Source organism: Somniosus microcephalus, chromosome 21 (assembly GCF_052327205.1).
Source record: "Somniosus microcephalus isolate GS21.2 chromosome 21, FLI_Smic_1.0, whole genome shotgun sequence".
Taxonomy (NCBI): Eukaryota; Metazoa; Chordata; class Chondrichthyes; order Squaliformes; family Somniosidae; genus Somniosus; species Somniosus microcephalus.
The window spans coordinates 62,632,844-62,653,792 of record NC_141007.1 but is presented as its reverse complement, the minus strand read 5'-3'; the positions used below and the strand labels follow the sequence as shown (position 1 = coordinate 62,653,792).

Genomic DNA, 20,949 nt, shown 5'->3' with positions numbered 1-20,949 from the left:
CGCAAGCATACAGCTACATTTGCGCATGCGTCGGGACTGGGCGGGTTCAAGCCCGCGCGCATGCGTATTATGCCCAACCCGCCCTCTCATTTTTCTTCAGGGCCACGTCTTTCTGATCAAGAGAGAATTACGGGTGAAGGGGGGGGGAAAAAAAACAGTGACTTCAAGCTTTCACCATTGTTTCATTCACAATCGTCTTGTGTTTTTTTTTTAAATCGGGAGGTTGGTTGTTTTGAGGTCTGGTCCGACGGTCACTTTCTGCCCGGAGCGGCGACCATTTCCCCTCCCGCCCCGAGGACCATGGCCGTCTCCGCCAGCAGCCTCCGCGTCAGCGACATCCAGGACACCGTGTCCCTTTTCGAGCGCTACAGCACGGAGGAGATCCGGCAGGTGGAACGCCGGGTCCGCGGCGACATCGAGCAGAAGAAGGAGGAGCTGCGCCAGATGGTGGGCGAGCGGTACCGCGACCTGATCGAGGCGGCCGACACCATCACCGAGATGCGGCTGTGCTCCGAGAAAGTGGTCAGCTCGGTGCAGGATATGTACGAGTACTGCACCAGAATCAAACCGGCCGCCGGCAAAGCAGCGACTTTCACCGCCCAGCGCAACCAGGTGTGTGACCCCCCAGCGCTCGCCCGTGTCTGCAGAGCACCCGGCGTTAATACAGTGCCCAATGTCCCAAAGCGCTTCACAGAAGCCTAAGGGAGGGGGAAAAAACTACTCTTGTAGCACTGTGCCATACATTATTGTCGTTTATTTTTCTGTTGCGTTTTGGCGCTCCCCATCCCACTGGTCTCTTCTGTATGAAATCTTTCAGGTGGAATTTCGACTGGTTTCTAAATCAGTACTAAGCTTATAATTAATTGTCTGCATAGGGTATTTAATTTCAGTTTTTTTTGTACATGTTATCAATTTTTAATGAACATGTTTTCAGTTCAGTGTTTTATTATGACATTACAAAGACCCATCTCGTCCAGCGTTTGCAATTTGCATTAATGTGGTACCTTTTTATGAAATAGTAAACATCTCGTACTGAACAAGAAACCAGTCGCCAGCATTAGTAGTAAGTAGTCAGGGGAGGTGACCGAATATGTGGCCAAAGCATTTTGGTTTTGAGGAGGCTTTTGAAAGTACGACAAGATATACCAATGGGAGTGGAATTTAGGGAGTGAATTCCAGTGTATAGGATCAAGAATGTTGAAAGTGAGATGGGTGACAGATGCGTGGGACTTAGTATGGGTTAGGATGCAGGCAGCAGTGGTTTAGGTAAGTTTGAGTTTATGTAGAGCGATCCTCAAAGGATTGGCAAAGTGGATCTTCGAGATGACTGGCATTGATGTGGATTTGAGCAGATGGTATGGGCAGAGGTAGATGATGTTTGAAGTGGAAATAGTCAGTCTTTGAGTACATGAAGTTGCATTTATACAGCACTTTTTAATGTAGAAAAATCCAAGAGGTGTAATCAAAAAATGGATGCTGCACCAAATAAGGAAGTAGTAGGAGCAGTGACTAAATGCTTTGGCAAAGAGGTGGAGGGGTTCAGAAAGAAAGACTTGCATTTATATAGCGCCTTTCACGACCACTGGACGTCCCAAAGTGCTTTTACAGCCTATTAAGTACTTTTTGAAGTGTAGTCACTGTTGTAATGTAGGAAACGCGGCAGCCAATTTGCGCTCGGCAAGCTTCCACAAACAGCAATGTGATGACCAGATAATCGTTTTTTTGTTATGTTGATATAGGAAGAGAACTCCAGAGTGTTGCTTAGGCAGCTGAAGGCATGGCCATCAATAGTGGGGTGAAGGGAAGGGGGATGCTCAAGAAGCTGACATCAAAGGAATTGAGATTTCATAAAGGGGTGTTGTAGGGCTGGAAAAAGTTAGCGATAGGGAGGGGTGAGGCCTTAGAGGAATTTAAACACGAGGGTGAGAATTTAAAATTTGATGTGTTGGAGGACATTGTGTAGGGTAGGGTCTGGGCAGCAGAGTTTTGGATGAGTTGATGTTTATGTAGAGGTTGCAGAATGATAAACTGGCTAAGAAAGCTTTGGAACAGTTGAGTCTGGATGGAATAGAGACATGGATGAAGATTTCGGGAGCAGATGGGATGAGTTTGGGGCAGAAGTGGGTGATGGTATGGAGGTGAAATAGGTAGTCTTTGTGATAGAGTGGATATGAAGTCGGAAGTTCAGCAGCTGTTGGGGTGGGAGGCATGGTTCAGGACTAGGAATGGCAATGGATCAGATTGCAAAGGCGAGGAACCTAGTGGTCAGCCTGGTAGCCATCTTGCACTGCCATTGTATATGGTTTGAAGCTCATTCATGAAATAGGTCACCGATGTTGCATACCGTTGGGTTCAGTCTTAAGCACCCAGGGAAGGGGTGAATTTGGGGGCTAAGATGCACATTTTGGAGCAGGGTGGCGGCGGTTTTTCAAAACTAAATTGGAGAAATTGTGGACCATCTACGACTTGATTTGGGAAAAGACAGCAGATAACACAGTGGTGGCATATGGAAGCTGACTCCATGCCTATGAATAACGCTGCAGAGGGACAGCTTGTAGCTGAGGTTAGGAAGGGAGCCAGAGGTGGAGCCTTGGGCCACTAAAAGCAATTGTGGGAGAATGAAAAGCAAATTCAGGCAGTGTTCTGACTATGGGACAAGTAGAACCAAGCACAGCAGCATCTGTAAAGGTAAAAGTCCAAAGATGTGCGGGTTAGGTTGATTGGCTATGATAAACTGACCCTTAGTGTTAGGGGGATTAAATACGTGGGGTTACGGGGATAGGGTGGGATATGTGTCGGTGCAGGCTCGATGGGCCAAGATGGCCTCTATCTGCACTGTGGGGTTTCTGTGATTCTGTGTGATTATAATGATCCTGGCAAACTTGATCTTTAAACTGTGTTACTGACATGTGAGTAACAGTAATGTGCAATGCAGACAGTGATTTTATATTTCTGCTTCAGGCTCAGCAGCAGTCCCAGGAGAAGTTCTACAGTATGGCAGCACAGATCAAACTCCTTCTGAATATGCCAGAGAAGATTTGGAGTGCCTTAGAATCATCTCAGTATCTCCATGCTACTCAGATGTATCTGCTGTGCTGTCACATTCATAGTATCCTCCAGTTGGACTCCTCCGGTTCCCATTACAGTCCTGTCCTGGCACGCTTTCCCATCCTTGTTCGACAAGTAGCAGCAGCAGGTCATTTCAGGTTAGTTAGTCATGAATGAAAATAACTTTTACTCTTCTCACTTCATCCAGCAGTCAAATACCACTGGCACCTTATGCATTATTTTAATACCAATTTTGGAGGCTTGCGTAGCAGTGTCACAATGTTTTAAAATCACCTTTCACACATGGTTTCTAGTTTTGACTCTATACCTGTGAAATTGCCTCTCTGAAGATTATCATAGTTTTAAGTCAGACTTGTTAACTTTTGTATATTGAGTGAAATGGAAACAAAGGGCAGCTGTTTCGAAATTAACATTGATCATTCTGGAGAACATACAAAAAACGAGAAAATGTTTACTGGTGTGCCAGTGGGCAAGTCTGAGCTTTCCCATGGGTGTGCGTCTGTTCCAGTGATCTTGTTGAAAGGACAGTGGTAAATGTTGTATTTGAATTTCTTGATCAATGGAGTTTCAGACATTGCGCAAGCTAGGAAACACTTCTACAAAACAGGAGACACGATGTTGAGATTCATCACTAGTTAATACAGAATACTGGGATGTAGCTGTGGCTCTTAAAACTCCTTGTGTTGCTAATACAAACTGAAGAACCAATTTACACAGCAGCAACTCTTGTGGTACTGCTCTGGTTATGATCTTGTAGAAGGCTGCCTGCCTTCCATCACTTGAGTAGATATTGAGTCACTGACTCTGAAAAGTAGTTTACTTAAGAACTTCCAGACATATACCAGTTTTCATAATCACTTCATCAACTGTTTTACCTGGTGGGGTATATCTTCAACTTGCCGCGTGTAAAACTAGTGTTGCTGGTCAGCCATCCATTTCTACAATGGGCGGCTGATCCACAACATCAGTTTTACACCGGAGCAACAATTCGAAAATCTACCTCAATGTGTTTCAAATGTAATCACCTATCAATAGTTAGATATTTGTAACTGAAGTGAGCATGGTACCCTTGTGGAGAGGTGGTTGTGCAATCCACTACCACAGTTTTCAACCGAATTGTGTAGCATTGAAGATAATGTAATTTGCCCACAAAGTGTGCAGTTCCTTAATATACTTGCAGTGTTTGTAGTGTTTTGGTTGCTTCTCTTTCAGACAATGAGTTAACTGCTCTGAACAAAAAGAACAGCTTCACTTTTGATGACATCCACCAGCTGTAAGCTTAGCAGAATGATGGATCAAACCTCTCTATCTCTGTAACATCCTACAACCCTCTCAGATCTTTGCGCTCCTCGAATTTTGGCCTCTTTGAGCCGCCCAGATTGTAATCGCTCCACCATTGGTGGCTGTGCCTTCAGCTGCTCTGGAATTCCCTCCCTAAGTCTCTCCGTCTCTCTACCTCTCTTTTCTCCTTTTAAGATGCTCTTTAAAACCTACCACTCTGCCCTAATATTTCCTTATGTGGCGCGGTGTCAAATTTTGTTTGATAATGTTCCTGTGAAGTGCCTTGGGGCGTTTTACTATGTTAAAGGTGCTATATAGAAACATTCGGCCCTTCGAGCCTGCTCCGCCATTCAATATGATCATGGCTGATCCTCTATCTCAATACCATATTCCCGCTCTCTCCCCATACCCCTTGATGCCTTTTGTGTCTAGAAATCTATCTATCTCCTTAAATATATTCAGTGACTTGGTCTCCACAGCCTTCTGTGGTAGAGAATTCCACAGGTTCACCACCCTCTGAGTGAAGAAATTTCTCCTCTTCTCAGTCCTCAATGTCCTACCCCGTATCCTGAGACTGTGACCCCTCGTTCTAGACCCCCCAGCCAGGGGAAACATCCTCCCTGCATCCAGTCTGTCTAGCACTGTCCGAATTTTATACGTTTCAATGAGATCCCCTCTCATTCTTCTAAACTCTAGTGAATACAGGCCTAGTCGACCCAATCTCTCCTAAAGGACAGTCCTGCCATCCCAGGAATCCGTCTGGCATAAAAGCAAGTTGTTGTTGTTATGATCCACCACTCTAATGTGACATTATTCTTGATGACTGTCTTAATTTTATACTAAAAATTCATAATTGAGGTAGGCTTTTCTATCTCCTTGCTCATCTGAACTTTTCCATTTACCAAAGCATTTTGCTTATTTGCCACTTCTAAAGTAAACCAGGACAGTGAGACAGGGCCAATCTGTAACTTGTTTGAGAGGATGTAGTACATTGCAGTATTAGATAGGACCTAGCTATTCTGATCCCAAATTAATCTTTGGATTGGTTCTTTTGAATGATCGGTGGGGTGCCAGCTCGAGGCAGCAGGTTCCTTTTTGCTCCGTGTTAATGCCAAATATCACGTTTGGCAACCTTTTCAAGATACCGACAAAAGGATGTAGGTCAGATGTGCCAGATAGTACTTTGTTGAATGCTTTCAGGGAATTGGGAAAATTAGCCCACCTTGAATCTAAGTAGATGTTACTTCTGATTAGACAATGAACTAACTTAACATTTTACAACAAAATGTACAGCTTTGTTGATTTGTTTCTTTATGCTTCCCTGTTTGTCAATACTGATCAGAGTTATATACCTCGGTTTAGATGATCAAATTTGTTGCTGGGATTTTAGCGATAGGTTAAAAACAAAAACATCAGATATAGATGATAAATAATTGCCAAGAAAGCTTTCCTTTCTTTGGGGAGTCACTACGTCCAACAGACCTGGAGGGTGTTAATTACAATCCCCAATTATAAAAAAAAATGACTAACCCATGTTTGGATTATGAACCATGTTTCTGTAGAAGTAGATCTTAGCTGATAATGGGTATGGCTCCATTCACTACCTGGTGTCAGGACTGTCAGAGGCTTTATGAACGGTTAGAGATGTGAAGATAGCCTGAAGGCTGCAAATATAGCTATAATGTAAATATTCAACCTGCGTGCAGAAATTGTGCTGTCAACAGGCATGGCTATCTCTTTCCAAATGCTAGATCATGGAATAGATTGCACAGAGAATTTATGATCCTTCTCTATATTAAAATTTATCAGGTTACAGGGTTCTTGGGATAACCAGAGGCATATTGGTCCCCATTCCCACTGCCACACTTGAAATTCTTCCTTAGCTGATCCAGTTGGTGGGGTTGTCTCTCCATCAACCACACATCCATAGTAGGATGCTTAATGAGGTTCACTCAGGCTATACAATCCACTTGGTATCAGACAAAAACCTTTTTGCCATCCCCCAGTTAGCGTGTCCCACTGTACAGGACTGGATGTGAAGTATATTTGCACCTTTCAGTGTGATCGTTTAGTAATTGCATGTGTTTGCACAAAAGCTTACCAATTCTGCAGCAACATTGCAGCTTTGTTGAATAAAAAAAAAATGAATTCAGTTCCTTTTGGATTTAAAACTGCCTTCCGAATCACTTGTAGTTGGTATGAATTTAACAGTCTCAGTCAGAGTGATCACAGATAAAGATTGTTGGTATGAAACGGCAGTCGGCGATTTCGCACTTCTGAAGGTGGGGTTAAAAGTGCAGTGAGTGACGAATGTAGGAGAGCTGTAGTTTGTATATGACACACATGGGACTTGAAATAGTTTGTAATTATTGGATGCAAAGTGAAAATATTCCTGTCTTTTCTATTACATGATCAGAAATGAGCGCTGTCTAACAGTTTTTACATGTACTATACAGTATTTCATTGGTGGTTCTTCCGCTTTGTGGGAAGAACTTATTCTTGGTCTTACTCTAAGTCCTAAAGAATGAAATCTGTGTTTTTGGTGAGGGCTATTGTGTCAAAGTTAATTATCTGTGAAGTGAAAGCTTCATTTTGTTCTGGAATGGGACGAATACAGTTTCTAAGTCCATCTGTTTTTTTTAATTTAGAGCATCCATTTTACAGGAGAGTAAAATCCTTCTGAAGGGCCGGGCAGTATCGGACCAAGCTATTGCGGAGGCTCTCTGTTCCATAATGCTCCTGGAAGACAGCTCACCACGCCAAGCTCTCGCTGATTTTCTTCTGGCAAGGAAATCAGCGATTCAGCAGTTACTTAACCAACCCCACCATGGTGAGTACCAGTCTTGGTCCCGTTTCTGTAGAAAAAGGAGTAAGTGTTTGAATCTAGCCTTTGAATAAATGAAAAGAGAAACTGTCTATTATTGTGACCAAGGACTGAGGTTGATGGTAATGGATTGAGAATTTGGGTTTACCTTTTAATGGTACTTTCAAGGATTGAGAGCTAAGTCACATTTTTTGAACCTTGCAGAAGTTAATTAGTGTTCTGTCTTTAGGTGCTGGTATTAAGGCACAGGTGTGTTCACTGGTTGAGCTGTTAGCCACCACAATGTATCAGGCTCAAGCTGTGTTTTACACACCGACTCAAGGGAAAGTGCCAGACACTGCACTAACCTGTGGCCTTCTCTTCACTACCTTGGAATCCATCACAAGTGAGTCCCCAGCAGGTATGTGCGGATCTATTAATGTCAGTTGCTATTAAAATTTGTTCTTAAAGATGTAACATGCCTACAGAAGTGATTCTAGATCTTACCCTTTTTGCTTGCTTAACTTGGAACTGATTGCTCACGCTACGCTGATGAAAGTACTGGTGTATAAAAACAGCATCAGATTGTGTCATGTCGAAAATTCCAATTGTGAGGAGCTGTGGTTTTGAATGCAATGTCAGCCAGAGTGCATATTTGCAAATATTGGTGAGAATTTTTGGCTGTGTTCACAATATGGGCCAAGGCAACTAAACACATCTTTGCTTAATGTTTGCAGATAAAGGAATCACAGTGTTAAAAGAGGAGATGAAATCTGAGACCTGGTTCAAATATTTGCCACCTTCTATTGTGGATTTTCAGCCATCTCTGAGGACCCTTGCTCATCCAATAAACCGTGATTACCTGAGAGATACTCTTCAGCAATGGATCAACATGTAAGCAAGTGGGTTTTAGTTGCACATTGTTGAAGACTGAAGAGCAGAAACCAGTGGCATTAGAATAAGTCACTTTGTGGATGACCTACCAACAGTAATTTTAGCACCAAATGCAAAGAGCTTATGGATTTCTTCATCGCTAAGATTGAGATTTACTGCCTCTTCCCCTCTCTTCGCCTCCTTCCTTCCTTTCCCCTTTTTTGTGCGTGTCCCTCTTTACTCTGAGCTTTCCCAGTGTCTGGTGGTTTTTCAGAATTATTTAAAGAAAAGCTTGCGTACAAATTTCAGAAGTTTTATTGAAGTGAAGTTAATATTGTGCTTTTTTAAAACGGAGGAGCTGTCCACGTGTTTGTGTGAGTAAGCATACCTGTTTAAAGAAAAAACAGCACTATGCTTCACATTGAGGGAAATTTTATGAAGAAAATGTGTTTATTTCTTTAATATTTCAAGTGTGACAGACTGCTGATTACACACCTGTGGTCATTTTTATTTATGCAAAAGTTCCAAAAGATTTTTTTTCTGGAGAAGTCAAACTATGCCTCTGCCTATAAAAGTATTTCAATTTGTTTGTTTTTGAGAATGATCTGAATACAAACTGGCATTTTATTTATGAAAGGATATCAACATTTACTTAGTGTCACTGGATCACTACATATGAGAGACCATAGTTCATCCAACTGGAAAGCCCGAAAGTTCCTCCTTGCAACATCTATTTGGTTTGCCCTAGATTATGCCATTGTGTCCTGGAGTCGAACTTGAACCCATAACTTTTCACTCCAAATAGTCAGAAGAGGTGAGAGAAAACGGGGGACTACAAGCCAGTTCGCCTGACATCAGTCATCAGGAAAATGCTGGAATCCATTATAAAGGAAGTGGTACTTAGAAAATCATAATATAATTAGGCAGAGTCAACATGGCTTTATGAAAGGGAAATAGTGTTTGACAAATCTACTAGTTTTTTGAGGATGTAACTAGCAGGTAGATAAAGGGGAACCAGTGGATGTAGTATATTTGGATTTTCAAAGTCATTCGCTAAGGTGCCACACAAGATTGTTACACAAGGTAAGGGCTCATGGGGTTGGGGGGTGGTGGGTGGGCGTTAATATATTAGTATGGATAGAGGATTGGTTAACGGACAGAAAACAGTAGGAATAAACGGGTAATTTTCAGGTTGGCAGGCTGTTACCAGTGGGGTGTCTCAAGGACCAGTGCTTGCGCCTCAGCTAGTTACAATTTATATTAATGACTTAGATGAAGGGACTGAGTGTAATGTATCCAAGTTTGCTGATGATACAAAGCTAGGTGGGAAAGTAAGCTGTAAGGAGGTTACAAGCAGTCTGCTAAGGGTTATAGACAGGTTAAGTGAGTGGGCAAGAACGTGACAGATGGAGTATAATGTGGGGAAATGTGAGGTTATTCACTGGTAGGAAGAATAGAAAAACAATATTTTTATATGGTGAGAAACTATTAAATGTTGGTATTTAGAGGGATTTGGGTGTCCTTGTACATGAAACACAGAAAGTTAACATGCAGGTACAGCAAGCAATTAGGAAGGCAAATGATATGTTGGCCTTTATTGCAAGGGGGTTGGAGTACAGAGTAAGGAAGTCTTGCTGCTATTGTACATGACTTTGGTGAGACCACACCTGGAGTAGTGTGTTCAGTTTTGGCCTCTGTACGTAAGGAAGAATATACTTGGCTTCGAGGGGGTACAACGAAGGTTCATTAGATTGGTTCCTGGGATGAGAGGGTTGTCCTATGAGGAGAGATTGAGTAGATTGGGCCGATACTCTCTGGTGTTTAGAAGAATGAGAGGTGATCTCATTGAAACATACAAGATTCTGAGAGTGCTTGACAGGGTAGATGCTGAGCGGCTGTTTCACCTGGCTGGAGAATCTCGAACTAGGGGACATAGTTTTAGGATAATGGGTCGGCCATTTGAGACTGATGAGGAATTTCTTCACTCGGAGGGTTGTGAATCGTTGGAATTCTCTACCCCAAGGTGCTGTGGATGCTTAGACGTTGTGTATTCAAGGCCGAGATCGATAGATTTTTGTACTTTAAGGGAATCGAGGGATATGGGGGTCGGGTGGGAAAGTGGAGTTGAGGTCAAAGATCAGCCATGATCTTACTGAATGGTGGGGCAGGCTCGAGGAGCCGTATGGCCTCCTGCTCCTACATCTTATGTCCTAATATAGAGTACTGCCACTGAGCGAAACTGATTGTAACTAATGCTATTGTAACAGAGAAATGTACACAGCAATAAACTAAGTTGGAAATTTTATTCACAGATACATTTTATCATAGCCTTATGCCAATAATAAATTACATGCTTAGCTGGTTTTTAGGATCTGTTGTAACACTTATCTTCGATAAGACCATCACTTTTCATTCATTACCAGTATATTTTCGTGACATTGACACTATATACGATGAGCATAAAATTTTTATATACAAGATGACAATCAAATTGGAAGAGATTTCAGAATTTTGCTCGACAGAGCCACCTAGTAGTCAGCGCCTGAATTTGCATCATGATAGTCAATATGGCAAAATAGAATGGGGAATACTGGTACAGGGTATAGCAATTTAAAATGTTAGATGTTGACAGAAATTTATGGCCAAAAATCATGTAAACAGGAAGTAAAATTTGTGAGAATAAAGTGTGTGCCCATTGTGAGATTTTTAATATATAGATTCTCAAATGCGGTGATTTAATCTTTTAGTACTGACCTAGACTTTCACTTTTATTAAAGGTGTAAGGATGACATAAAGATGGGAATTGGGAACCTGCTGATCTATGTGAAAAGTCTGAAGGGTCTTGCTGGAATTCGAGATGCCGTGTGGGAACTCCTCACCAGTGAATCTATAAGTCAGAACTGGGAAACTGTGTGCTGCCGACTACTGGAGAAACCTTTCTCCTTCTGGGAGGACTTCCTTCAGCAGCTCTTCCTCGACAGATTACAGGTAGATAACATCAAGCCTTAGCCGAACAAATGCAAACAACTTAGTTGTTAATCCATTGCTAGTGATTCCTTGAAATTTTCCGTTTTACAGTATCTCTTATTTACTGTTCAAATCACTAATGTGCTACGTATAGTGACATTGTAAATCTGTTCTTTATCTGTGGATTTACGAAAGGAAATGATCCACTCCCCCTGTGGCCTCTTTAATAACTGCGAAAGATGGGCTTCAAAGGTTAAAGCCGGGAACATTATATTTTATAATTGCTAAAATGTTTGAAAAATCAAGCCAAGAATTTAATTTTATTTACCTCTTACAATTCCAGCAATATAACATTACACAGGGAGACAGAGTATCAGATTCTCGTCATACGTTCTGAACTTGCAGAACAAACCTGCCAATTGTTTAGAATTATAACGTGGGCCATCATCATCAGCCCTGGCCACTGACTCCATTCCCTACCCCACCCCAGCCGCTTCCTTAGGCTGAGCTAGATTGTCCACAACCTTGAAGTCATATTTGACATCGAGCTGAGCTTCTGACCCGTGCCCTTTTCATCACTAAGAACGCCTGCTTCCACATCCGTAACGTTGACTGCCTCTGCCGCGGAAACGCTCATCCAATCCTCTGTGACTTCCAGACTCAATATTCCAATGTTTTCCAATCTGGCCTCCTATCCTTCACCTTCCATAAACCTCACTCATCCATAACTCCACTGCCTATATCCTATCCTGCTCCCCCCATCACCTCCGTCCTCACTGACCTACATTGACTCCCAGTCCTCTCAATGCCTAAAATTTAAAATTCTTATCCTTGTGTTTAAATCCATCCATGACCTCGCTCCTCTCTATCTCTGTAACCTCCTCCAGTGTTGTAACTCTCATAGAAACATAGAAAAATAGGAGCAGGAGTAGCCCATTCGGCCCTTCGCGCCTGCTCCGCCATTCAGTATGATCATGGCTGATCCTCTATCTCAATACCATATTCCTGCTCTCTCCCCATATCCTTTGATGCCTTTTATATCCTCCACCCTCTTCTGCTCCCAAGCTCTCTGTTCCTCAGATGCTGCCGTTTTAGGCACCACCTCCCATTGTCTTGCCATTAGCTGCTATGTCTTCCACATCCAAGCCCCATGATCTGGAATTCTCTCTATAATCCACCCTGCCTCTTCACCTCCCTCTTCTCCATTTAAGACCATTTTTAAAACCCATATCTTTGACCAAGCTTTAGGTCACTGCTCCTACCATCTCCTTCTTTGGCTTGGTGTTCATTTTATCCTTAAAGCTTTAAGAACATAAGAAATAGGAGCAGGAATAGGCCACTTGGCCCCTCTAGCCTGCTCCGCCATTCAATAAGATCATGGCTGATCTAGGGCTCAAAGCCACTTCCCTGCCTGCTCCCCATAACCCTTCACTCCCTTATCTTGCAAAAATCTGTCTACGCCTTAAATGTATTTAATGACCCAGCCTCCGCAGCTCTCTGGGGCACGGAATTCCACAGATTTACGACCCTCAGAGAAGAAACTCTTCCTCATCTCAGTTCTAAAAGGGCGACCCTTTATTCTGAAACTATGCCCCCGAGTTCTAGATTTCCCCATGAGGGGAAACCGCCTCTCTGCATCTACCTTGTCAAGCCCCCTCAGTATCTTATGTTTCAATAAGATCACCTCTCATTCTTCTAAATTCCAATGAGTATAGGCCCAACCTGCTCAACCTTTCTTCATAAGTCAACCCCCTCATCTCTGGAATTAACCTAGTGAATCATCTCTGAACTGCCTCCAATGTATATCCTTCCTTAAATAAGGAGACTAAAACTGTACGCAGTACTCCAGGTGTGGTCTCACCAATACCCTGTACAGTTGTAGCAGGACTTCCCTGCTTTTATACTCCAACCCCCTTGCAATAAAGGCCAACATTCCATTTGCCTTTTTGATTACTTGCTGTACCTGCATGCTAACTTTTTGTGTTTCATGCACAAGGACCCCCAGGTCCCTCTGAACTGTAGCATTTTGTAATCTCCATTAAAATAATTTGCTTTTTTATTTTTCCTGGCAAAGTGGATAACCTTGCACTTTCCCACATTATACTCCATCTGCTAAATGTTTGCCCACTCACTTAGCCTGTCTATATCCCTTTGCAGAGTCTTTGAGTTCTCTGCACGACTTGCTTTCCCACCCATCTGTGTATCATCCACAAACTTGGCTACATTACACTCGGTCCCTTCATCCAAGTCATTAATGTAGATTGTAAATAGTTGAGGTCCCAGCACCGATCCCTGTGGCACCCACTAGTTACCGTTTGCCAACCAGAAAATGACCCATTTATCCCGACTCTGCTTTCTGTTAGTTAGCCAATTCTCTATCCATGCTAATATATTACCCCCAACTCCGTGAGCTCTTATCTTTGTAAAGACCTGAGAAGTTTTTCTTTGTTAAAAGCACTTTATAAAATGCCTATTGTTGTCGCCATTGAGACCAAAATCAAAGAATGCTGTCACTTTTAGTTAACAAAATTTAAAATGTAATTAATGAATATTAAGAATATTGTAGGTGATAATTGGGGAACTTGGTTCTATTGGGCACTATTACTAGCTCTTCTTCTTTACAGGCACTAACAAAAGAAGGTTTGGAATCCATCTCAAACAGTTCCAAACAGCTCTTAGTTTCAGCTCTCCAGGAACTGCAGGCCAAGAACCCCAGCGTTCTTTCGAACAAACCCGTTGAGTTTGAATACAATGTGGCTGCATTTCTTTGGTCAGAGAGCAGTAATGACCTTTTACCAGACACTGCCTGGGTCAGCATTGCCAACCGGAGCCAGTTTGTAAAGAGTGGACTCTCTATGAAGGCCCAAGCTCTCACACTTTGTGTTCAAAGTTTCTGTTCGGCACTTGATTCCAAGTTAAAAGTTAAATTGGATGATTTAGTGATGTACCTTCCACCAGATTCTTCTACTGTTGAGGACAGTTTAAATGACCACTCATCCTCACAGCTACAGAGCTCGGCGTTTGATAGGTACGCTGATACAGCTAAGGTTGAAGAAATGCTACGGACACATTGCCTTTCTTGCGTACAATACATCCTGGACTGTGTGAAAGCAGAGCTTAAAATGGCAGAAGGGAGATTACGGAACTGCACGTACTCTCCTAACGATTGCAATCTCAACGCTGTCCTTTTTATGGCTCGGTTATGCCAGTCTATAGGAGAACTCTGCCCTCACCTAAAGCAGTGCATTTTGGGCAAGTCGAGTAGTAATGATCTGTTTGTACGTGAGCCCCGTCCTGTCAAGAAGCTGGGCAAGGGGAAGCTGCACGAAGTGAAACCAGCACAGGCTAAGTGGCAGGAAGTCAAGGATCAGCTGTTGCAACAGAGCACGAGTGCTTATAGGATTTGGACTGTTAGCATATCAAAGGTCAGTGACTACTTTTATCTGCTGATGTTTGTTTATTAAGGGAGAATTTTACAGTGCTTACATACTATAGAATTGTTTTTAAAAAGGGGTTCTGTCAATTTGGATTTCATCCCTCTGCTCAAAGGGGTAACCAAAGGTTAGAAAGACTGGTGCACAAACATTTGATGAGCAGTTACAGGACCGTGAGATTGATTTTTTTTTTCCTTGTGGAAAGTATGTTTGTCCCGGAGTGTATTCCAGTCGGCTATTGCTCTGCTCCCCCAGCACGATGATATTTAAATGACAGCTCCCTTCTGATTTCAGTTCAGTTTTGTGCTGCTGATTTTTAATCTCATGTCCCTCTATCGGCAATTTTAAATTGGTTGTAAGAACCAGAATTAAAGTTGGGAGGCAGAGTTGCTACATCGCTGCACAAGAGGAGGTGAGCACATTACTGTCAGTTGTTGTTCCACTCCTCTGGGACTGTAATGTTTAGATCATAATTTTTCCTTCAGCCCAGGCTCCTGATGCTGATTTTAAAATTAAAGACACCCCAGCAAAATAGATAGTGGGAGCTGAGACTGGAGATTGAATGGCGAGTTGCTATTCAAATATCAGAGAGCTGGAAGAGTGAATTGCATATATAACACACATACAGGAAACTTTCGACTTACCGGCACCTAAATAACCGGAAATCTCGGTTAACCGGCAAAATTCAGGAGTAGGTTCAGGTTACTTTTATTACTTGCCTTCCTCCATGTGTTGCTGTGCAAGGGTGTGGTTGCAGCTGTTGCTAAGCTACAGAGACGCTTGCAACTTGTGGCCATTGTTTTGAAGCTGTTGCTAAGCAACAGGGTTTGTTGCTTTATACGGAGCACTCGTCACTTTGACAGGTAATTGCTTCTTTTGTCTGATTTAATTTCATCTGTTAACCCTATATAATAGAGGTTTTTGTTCCAATTGAACAATTCCACCAGTTCCTTCGATCATGGTGCATTGGGATTGTTGTAACTGGAGGCTGGAAACAGAAACACTCACTTACTTTAGGATTGATGTGAAGACTAGTCGTTCTACTTTCTTGGTTTATCATTCCTTTTATTGCCACTTAATATTTTTGATTTTCTTCTTTAAGGCTCTTGTTTACCGCTTCACTCAAACATTGCACACTCATTCAGCTGGAGCTATTTTATCTACGGCCACCAGCTGGGATGAAATTGAAATTCAAGAGGAAACAGAAGCTGGAAATAGTGTAACGTCCAAAATTCGTCTTCCTGTCCAGGTTGGAAGGATTGTTTATTTTGGAGCTGTTTGGCTCAAATTCATAGACCTAGTTAATCACTGACAGTCTTCCTTAATTATCAGTGTATGAATTTGCCTTCATGCTGGTATAAAACCTCCACTTCTTTTGTACGATGATTTTACCAATAAGATGGGAGGAGTTGGGACCCTAACACACGGGCTACTCCCCCTGCCGCACCCCAAACAACCGCGTATGCTCTTCAGCTCCTCCCTATATATGTGTTGTACTTATTGTAGGACTGCTTGTTGTTACGGAGGGTTATCTCCAAAGTACTCGAATTTGCGGGGTGGGGTGCGATGGTGGTGATAGTAAAAGTGTTTTTAAAAAATGTATATTTTCACAAAGTTTGCATGCAGTGTGCATGTTCAACATTATTGCATGTGAAATCCCTTTTTAAAAAAAAAAAAAAAAAAAAAAAAATATTTTCCCTTTACATGAAACTTTGTGCTATCCGGCACCGACGGGACCGAGCTGTTGCCGTCCCATCAAAACTGCCGGACAAACCAGCGCTAATGTTAAAACATACGGAAGCTTTTGAGCTCCGTATCTAGCAACAAACCCTGTTGCTTAGCAACAGCTTCTAAACAGTCGGCCGTAGCTTGCAAGCGTCTCTGTAGCTAAGCAACAGCTTTAGCTAGACCTTGCAGAGCCTGACTAGTGGGGAAAAAAAAGCAACGAAAAGAAAAAAAACTTACTGAACCGACTCCTGAATTTTGCCAGTGGCTCGAGCATTCCGGACAGTTAACCTCCGGATAAACCAAAGTTTCCTGTATTAGTAAGGGAGCTCATTAACAGTAACTGGTCACAAAAATACTGAAGTACTAATTTGGGGAAGAGCAGTGGTTGCTGTTGACTTTATTTTGCTTCTGTCACAGTACTCTTGCTGTTTTTTTCTGATTTATGACATTAATGGTAAATGGGAGCCTAATCATAGCTAAGCCCAGAAAATTTTGGTGCAAGTTGGCAAGAGTTGGTGTGTATGAAGTATTACTGGATTTTAACCAGCTGAAAAAACGTCATTCTTACTAGGAGAGGGCACTCCTAAACTTCCCACTGCCTATTCAGCTAGGACTACCACCTTGTGTGTTTGGTAAGTGGTCACAAAAAGACTGTGTTCTAGAGTTATCTGGAACCAGTTGAGAATAATTTCAGTCTACACTAACTGGTGTGTCCCTCCAGGCCCCATCTGTGAGACAGGTTTCTCGTCAATCATCAACAGTGCCCTGGAGTACTGTGGACCTGCCAGTCATAGTTATTATATTACAGAGTCTGCCACAGTGGATTGATTAGATTCTCATTGCCAGCCAAGTCATCTAGGACTGACTTGATCTGCTCATCTCTTTCCTAAGGAAATTAGTTGGCTATTAAACTACAGAACTAGCCTTGCCTCTAGGCAAGCTGTTCCAGTACAGCTACAACACTGGCATCTACCTGATGATGTGGAAAACTGCCCAGGTATGTCCTGTCCACAAAAAGCAGGACAAATCCTATCCGGCAAATTAATGTCCCATCAGTCTACTCTTAATCATCAGCAAAGTGATGGAAGGTGTAGTCAACAGTGCTATCAAGCAGCACTTGCTCGCCAACAACCTGCCCAGTTTGGGTTCCACCAGGACCACTCGGGTCCAGACCTCTTTACAGCCTTGGTCCAAACATGGGCAGAAGAGCTGAATTCCAGAGGTGAGAGTGACTGCCCTCGACATCAAAACCGCATTTGACCGACTGTGGCATCAAGAAGCCCTAGTAAAATTGAAGTTAATGGGAATCGGGGAAAACTCTCCACTGGCTGGAGTCATACCTACCACAAAGGAAGATCGTTGTGGTTGTTGGAGGTCATTCATCTCAGCCCCAGGACATCGCTGCAGAGTTCCTCAGGGCAGTGTCCTAGGCCCAACCATCTTCAGCTGCTTCATCAAAGACCTTCCCTCCATCATAAGGTCAGAAGTGGGGATGTTCGCTGAAGATCGCACAGTGTTCAGTTCCATTTGCAACTCCTCAGATAATGAAGCAGTCCTTGCCTGCATGCAGCAAGACCTGGACGACATTCAGGCTTGGGCTGATAAGTGGCAAGTAACATTCACACCACATAAGTGGCAGGCAATGACCATCTCCAACAAGCAAGAGTCTAACCCCACTGCCCTTGACATTCAATGACATTACTATCGCCAAATCTCCCACCATCAACGTCCTGGGGGGGGTCACCATTGACCAGAAACTTAACATAAAAATACTTTGGCTACAAGAGCAGGTCAGAGGCTGTGTATTCTGCAACCTGTGTCTCTCCTCCTGACTCCCCAAAGCCTCTCCACCATCTACAAGGCACAAGTTAGGAGTGTGATGGAATACTCTCCACTTGCTTGGATGAGTGCAGCTCCAACAACACTCGAGAAGCTCGACACCATCCAGGACAAAGCAGCCCACTTGATTGGCACCCCATCAACCACCTTGAACATTCACTCCCTCCACCTCCGGCACACCGTGGCTGCAGTGTGCACCATTTACAAGATGCACTGCAGCAATTCGCCAAGGCTTCTTTGGCAGCACCTCCCAAACCCGCAACCTCTAGCACCGAGAAGGGCAAGGGTAGCAGGTGCATTGGAGCACCATCACCTGCAAGTTCCCCTCCAAGTTGCACACCATCCTGACTTGGAAATATATCACCATTCCTTCATCGTCGCTGGGTCAAGATCCTGGAACTCCCTCCCTCACAGCGCTATGGGAGTACCTTCACCACACGGACTGCAGCGGTTCAAGCAGGCGGCTCACCACCACCTTCTCAAAGGCAATTAGTGATGGGCAATAGCTGCTGACCTTGCCAGCGACGCCCATACCCCAGGAACGAATATTGAAAAAACCTGCTAAGTGCAGCTTTGAGCCCGCAATAGACAGACAGCAGGTCACAAGTCGAGCTTCTTGAGTTCTTGTGGTTGCACCTGCATCCAGGTCAATATTTGTCTTGTAGATGATAGAGAGACTTTGAGGGCTCAGATGAGCCACTCGGAGTACCCAGCCTCTGTCCTGTTTTTATAGCCATGGTGTTGAACTAGCTGATCCAGTTAAGCCTTTGGCCAGTGGTGACTCCCACAATATTGATGATGGGGCACTCCGCAATGGTGGTCCCCTTGAATGTTAGCAGGAGATGCCTGGGCTTTCTCTTGTTCAAGATGCTCATTACCTTGTACATTATGCGGCCTGAACATTACCCGCAATTTGTCAGCCCAAACCTGGATGTTATCTAGGTCCTGCTGGATTACTTCATTATCGAGAGAGTTGTGAATGGAACTGAACACTCTGGAATCATTAGCAAACAGCCTTAATCCTGACCTTGTGACTGAGGGAAGATCATTGATGAAGTAGCTGAAGATGATTAGGCTGAGGAGCTGTCGCAGTGTAGCTGCGATGATTGGCCTCCAACAACCACAGCCATCATCCTTTGTGTCGGCTATGACAACAACTACTGGAGGGCTTTTCCTTTGACCCCCATTGACATTGGTTTTGCGAGGGCTCCTTGAAGAATTACAATTATGTCAAAGTTCTTGCTCCACGTCTGAAAAGATAAACCCCAAAATTTTCACAAGTGTAACCTTTAGCACAAGCTTCCAATGCTGTTGAATTTTGAGTCATTTAACTTGATATAAAACTCAGAAATGATAACCCATATTGACACTCTTTATTTTGCAACATTGTTGGCCCAGGATTTAGGATCGTTGCAGAAAGCCGCATGTGGTGTGGACCATTCAGTAGTTCACGTGCAGAATTCTTTTATCTAGTGTTGATATTACCTGCAGGAATTGAGAAAAGCAACAATGTTGAAAGAATAAATTTCATTCCATAGTTTTGAAAAGACCTGTTATTTATAGTGAAGTACAACTGTTACTTGACTGCTGCTGGAATTTGCTGGGCTATTTCTGAGGCAATAAAAGTAGTGCTCACAGTAATGTGAAACCACAGATGTCTGTAATCTAATCTATCAGTACTGTAGATGTGGCGAAGACATAAATCCTGTCTATATACAACACAGAATTGAAATGTAAAATTGTATGGATAATTACAACACTTACTGAAACATTGAATCTGATCATTATTGATTGAATGGGAACTCCATTTTTAGAAGGCTCCTTTTTGTGCTTGTACTGATTTGATGCTTGGAAAAAATGGGGCCCTGATGAGAATAAGGTAGTCCAAACATGTGAGTTCTTTAAGCATTCATCACATGCATTTTTAAACTTGCATGAGTAGTATGACTTACTGATTGACCAATTCCATCCAGCCAGGCTTTTTTCTTCCTCCTGTGAGCCCTGATCATTACTGATGTGATTTTTATTGAGTAAAGTCATAGAGTCGGAACAGGAGAGATGGGCATGCTGAACATACAATCTTTTGTTCCCTCGACAAATCTTAACTCTCTAATGCCCAAATCTATCCAAGTGTTTAATAATAATGCTCCCATATGTGGGAAGGCTTTTCCAAAACATCTCTTCGACACCTGGGCAGGATACAAGAAATGGCTTGTTGCCTGGTAGGTGGCCCCTCATGCTCTTCTCACCTCAAACCCCTCTCCATTATAGCCTTTCCTGTCTTTATTTTTTTGATATTGCTGTGGTTATTGCTTCCCTGACCTTTTCTTCCCTCTGTTCCAAATACATCCTCTTCCCTGTATTTTCATTGTGTTGAAATCAAGTTTTATTGCACAGTCTCCTACTTTGCCTCATTCTTTTCCAGGACATCAGAACTGCAGAACTCTTCATCTTCCTCAGTTTTTCCATGCTTCTGCAATAGATTTTTAATCCCCAACTTTGTCATTGTCTAATCACTACTTGCTGATTTATCTCCTAGTTTCGTTTATACTTTGGAGATGTCCTGCACTTACTTTCTCAAACGCTTTATGCTTACATACTTATTTTTGTTTAAATAAAACATTTATCTGAGAAACAAAAGGCTGAGAGAAGTTTAGGAATTGGCTTTAAGAACAATAGCAGGCACCCTGATTAGAAAGAATCCATACCTCAAATACTTTTATTTTTGGTGAATATTGCTGCTCATCAAGGTGGCCTTGTGGCAGAGAATGGAATAACTTTTAACTTTAAGCACCTGGGGCCTTTATTAGGCACTTCTGGGCCAGGTATCACATGTGGCAGGTGCAGAGTAAAGCTCTCCATGTTGCAGCCTAACCTCGACCTCAGGAGAGCAACCTCACTTCACCAGAGTAAGTTTTTTTTTCCTTTTCAGACACCGGCCTCTTTGCAAAGGTT

At 42.9% G+C, this 20,949-nt stretch overlaps 1 protein-coding gene across 3 annotated transcripts in view; it reads left to right on the top strand.

The window, feature by feature from the left end:
* The first annotated feature begins 12 nt into the window (after positions 1-12).
* cog1 (component of oligomeric golgi complex 1) overlaps positions 13-20,949 on the top strand; it is a 38,435-nt gene continuing 17,498 nt past the window's right edge. For 2 of the 3 annotated variants that reach the window (XM_085963753.1, XM_085963754.1), the window contains exons 1-8: positions 13-612; positions 2,962-3,206; positions 6,999-7,180; positions 7,404-7,574; positions 7,891-8,047; positions 10,804-11,014; positions 13,618-14,418; positions 15,530-15,676. In XM_085963753.1, coding sequence (XP_085819879.1) covers positions 61-612; positions 2,962-3,206; positions 6,999-7,180; positions 7,404-7,574; positions 7,891-8,047; positions 10,804-11,014; positions 13,618-14,418; positions 15,530-15,676 — 2,466 coding nt within the window. In that variant the 5' untranslated portion in view covers positions 13-60. The remainder of the gene's footprint in view (positions 613-2,961; positions 3,207-6,998; positions 7,181-7,403; positions 7,575-7,890; positions 8,048-10,803; positions 11,015-13,617; positions 14,419-15,529; positions 15,677-20,949) is intronic. The other variant, XM_085963755.1, reaches the window with a different exon arrangement.